The sequence below is a fragment of the Arachis duranensis genome, chromosome 1 (genome assembly GCF_000817695.3).
Source record: "Arachis duranensis cultivar V14167 chromosome 1, aradu.V14167.gnm2.J7QH, whole genome shotgun sequence".
NCBI classification, from domain to species: domain Eukaryota; kingdom Viridiplantae; phylum Streptophyta; class Magnoliopsida; order Fabales; family Fabaceae; genus Arachis; species Arachis duranensis.
The window spans coordinates 95,852,913-95,856,918 of NC_029772.3; the positions used below are offsets into that span (position 1 = coordinate 95,852,913).

At 38.3% G+C, this 4,006-nt stretch overlaps 1 protein-coding gene across 1 annotated transcript in view; it reads left to right on the forward strand.

Moving 5' to 3' along the window:
* The window catches only part of LOC107464665 (uncharacterized), a gene marked incomplete in the record, with an annotated part of 23,031 nt that overhangs the window by 1,225 nt on the left and 17,800 nt on the right, over nucleotides 1-4,006 (forward strand). Inside the window, 10 exon segments of the mRNA XM_052259419.1 lie at nucleotides 606-664; nucleotides 751-1,185; nucleotides 1,744-1,901; nucleotides 2,088-2,251; nucleotides 2,332-2,396; nucleotides 2,533-3,027; nucleotides 3,106-3,195; nucleotides 3,298-3,530; nucleotides 3,697-3,794; nucleotides 3,880-4,006. Of these exon segments, the coding sequence (XP_052115379.1) occupies nucleotides 606-664; nucleotides 751-1,185; nucleotides 1,744-1,901; nucleotides 2,088-2,251; nucleotides 2,332-2,396; nucleotides 2,533-3,027; nucleotides 3,106-3,195; nucleotides 3,298-3,530; nucleotides 3,697-3,794; nucleotides 3,880-4,006 (1,924 nt within the window).

Below are 4,006 nucleotides of genomic sequence, written 5' to 3' on the forward strand. Positions count from 1 at the left end.
TTTAGCTTTGTTTTTAACTAGGCCATGGTACCTCTTTACAGTTGCTGTAGTTAGATAGGAATCATAGGATAGTAAAAGTTAACAAAAAAAATAACCAAGTTGGGTTGGTCTAGTGGTTAACTCACTAGTCCGCTTAAGCAAGTGTTGGGGGTTCCAATCCCGCCTTGTGCATGCAGCAACCCATTGGTCAGTGACAAACCCTTAAATGGAGCATGTCCGATTCAGTATTAGAGATATAAGCGTCAGTGTTACCTTTTCCTATTAGCTTAACCTTTTGGGATGAGTGGTATCATAACATGGTATCAGAGCTCTAGATCCAAAAGGTTAAGAGTTCGATCCTTAGTTTAACTCATATAGCTTATTGTACACATTGTACAAATATTCCGTAAAATGGGGAGGGCTAGCATTTTAAGTCCGCTTTACTTGGCAGGGCGGGTTGACCCGTCTCTTTTTGGGTTGGGTCTTGGCGGGAGGGCCGGGCTACCTGCCTTGCCATCCCTACGTCAAAATCATCCTTCTTGTGGTAGTTGATATTTTAAGTTGCACTTCAATTTTACATTTCATGCATGTTCCTGCTTCATCTGACTTAATATCGTCTGCTATAGGGCAATGGAGACTGTAATCAACCAACATGGTCTTTCTTTGAGTGGTGGTGTTCAAATAGGTAATTATGTGTGTTCATGCATTGCAGAAAGAATGTTCTAATAGTTTTTCAGTTCTTTTGATCACATATATTGGTAATCTGTGCAGGCTCTTCTTCACAGGCTGTGGGTGGTGCAAAGGATTCCAGAAGGAGCCTGTCTGAAAATGAGAGCTCTAAATTGGACCCTTTCCCTTCCGGCCGGCCACCAGTTGGCCCAAGCAGTGGAGCACCTGATTATTATCAAGGGTCTGTGGTTCAGAGGAGTGATCAGTCTTTTGATCAAGGAAGTCCATCTAGTCTGGACTCTAGGTCTGCCAACTCCCATTCACAAGACAGACGTGATGCTGCCAATTGGGACAAAAACCTGAATCAAAAGGATGGTAAGAAGGCCACCACAAAGAGAAAGAGGGGAGATACTTCATCACCTTTGGAGCCACATGTTGACAGTCCTTCACAGATTGATCCTCGCAATAGTGTTCTCAATACAAGGAAAGCAAAACTGACCAAGGCTGAACCATTGGATGACCTTCCTGTTAAAAGCGGTGAGCTGGTGAACTTTAACATTGTTACTACTTCCTAGAAATTGTCAAATGGAGAATTTTCTTACTTTTCCTGGTAGCATGAGAAGAGTGTTTAGGGCAAACCAAGGAGGTCATAATTTATTAGCAAAGTAAAGAATGTTGACTTTATCAGATGATGCTATTGGGTTTGAGGACTGCTAACGATTTGGAATGTCTTTACTTAAATGTCAATGCCATATATTGAAGTTTGGTAAACATTGTTCAAATTATGTTCCCGGGTTTGAGAATTGTGAATAATTTCAAAATTTTAACTTAAATTTTAATGTTAAGTATTGAAGTGAATTAAAAAAAAGGTTTTAGGAGACTTTGGGTGTAAATTTAACCATGGAAATGGGAGAATTTATTTGTGTGATGCTATTGAAACACTAGTTCTTATTTGAGCTATGGTTTTCAATGTTCTATGCTTTTTGGAATTTGAATATTTATTTTATATGAATAATTCCATCAATGGTGAATTATGGAAAGCCTAGTTTAGAATTTTTGGGTAATCGTTATTGAAAAAATTGTGCTGAATTTCAGGTGCTTATGCCAAGGTTCAGGGGGGGATGGCAGCTCCTACTGGTGCATCTTCAATGGTCAAACCTATTTTATCAAGTTCAATGCAATATGGTAGTGTAAGTGCACTTGATGACATGGGAAGTTCATCTAGTCTTACTGATGAGCATAAAATGGCTCAGGTACTTCAATACTTGCTGTCTACTCATATCTTGTTTCTGGATTTGTCTATAATCTCGGTTCTGTTTTCTTGCTATACTATCTAAGGAAATATTAGTTTAAACTAATTCTGTTGCTGTTATTCTCTTCGATTATGTGGCATGTATATGAGCCAACTTGATCGCTTGACTAGATAATGCTTTTGACAGATTGGCAGGCAAAGTAGTGGCATGGAAACAATGATGCTAAGACAAGAAGTTCCTTCCAGGGATACTGGGAAATCTGCTATTACTGTTGCGCGCTCTTTCGCACCATTTGAAGAACAGCAGTTAAAGCAACTTCGAGCTCAGTGCCTTGTTTATCTAGCATTTAGGTAGACATAGTTCTGTTATCTCTTTTTGAATTTGATTAATTTTACTTAAATTATGTTCAGTTTTGTGAAACATTCTGCAGAAATTGTATGGTGCCAAAGAAACTTCATCTTGAAATGGCTCTTGGAACCACCTCTTCTAGAGAAGGTAACTTTTTTTTTTTTAATTTTATGTATTAAAGATCTCAGTGACTTACTACTAAGCAACATGATGGTAATAAAGAATGGATCTTGCATAGATCTGATATACCACAAAGGAAAATCACAATCTTTTAATGAATCAGGTAACACGTCTGGGGTAACGACACAAGTTGGAGGTCGGAATAATTTAAGACAACCTGATACAACCCCTTCAGGGTCCTCTTCTGCTGCAAAAGTTCAGGAGGCGAACTCTTTGCCAAAGGGAACTGAGAGCCCAAGAACTATGGAGGACAAAGTTATGCCACATTCTGACATCCATATGCTTTCGGATGAACGGAAACATCTCTCGGCAACAAAAAGAGGAGAGGTTGATAGACGAATTCAAGAAAGAGCAGCTGCACAAGGTTCTTTAGCTACTCCATCTCAGCAGCTGGAATCTTCAAGTACAACAGTTGCTGGTGTTGTTAATAGTCATTTGGATGATGATGTCAATAGAAATGTTCAGGTTGGAAGGTCTAACCAACCTCCTGTTGTAGGCCTGAATAGCTGGACTGGATTTGCTGGTCAGAACGAGGCTTCAAAAGGGCTTCCGCAGATCCCTACTGGATTGCCAATAGATAGAAGAGACATTATAGCCAGTCAGTTTCAAAGTATTAACAATAGCGGATCCCTGAATCACAATTCTGTTAATAACTTGACTTCATATTCTTTAAAAGAGCATTGGAAACATGTTTCAGGGACTGACAGTGATCTTCATGGGACCATGATGAAGGATGGAAATGTGATTACCAAACATGTTTCTCCAGGTGAAAGCCATCTTACTAGAACAATGTTGCAACAAGTTCCTATGATGGTTTTATTTGTTATTTCAAGTGTTAATAATCACTGTTTTCTGTGGTCACTTGCAGACATGTTCAAAACACTTGCAGTTGATAATGCATCAAAACATGGCATCAATTTTACTACAGAGCAAGAAGGGAATGAGAGACAGGCATCATCTAATTTACAATCTCCGAAATATTCAATGTCTGATAGGTGGATTATGGATCAGCAGAAAAAGAGGCATCTAGTTGAGCGAAGTTTTGTTCAGAAACAGCAGAAAGCAAAGCAAAGAATGGCTACCAGTTTTCTCAAGTTAAAGGTTTGCTTTACTTTCAACTGCCTGTTTCGCTAATTTAGTGCTTAACATGTTCCCATGCACAATTTATTTATTTTGCGTTCCATTGTAAATTTATGTGGCTTGTAAATTGTAATGACTTTATTTTTGCACAAGTCTTATGCTCTTTGCTTCACTCCATGTGATGTAGGAAAATGTGAACTCATCTGAAGATATTTCTGCCAAAACAAAAAGTGTAATAGAGTTGAAAAAACTACAACTACTAGATCTCCAACGGCGTCTCCGCAGGTAATTGGTATGGTTTTATGAATATTTTTTTTTATCATATTTTGTCTAAGTAAGTTTGACAGTAGGTACAATGTTTTGTGGGCAGTAATTTTCTCAATGATTTTTTCAAGCCAATTGCAATTGAATTAGAATATTTGAAGTCATTTAAGAAGCATAGGCATGGTAGGAGGGTCAAACAACTTGAAAGGTATGAGCAAAAAATGAAAGAAGAG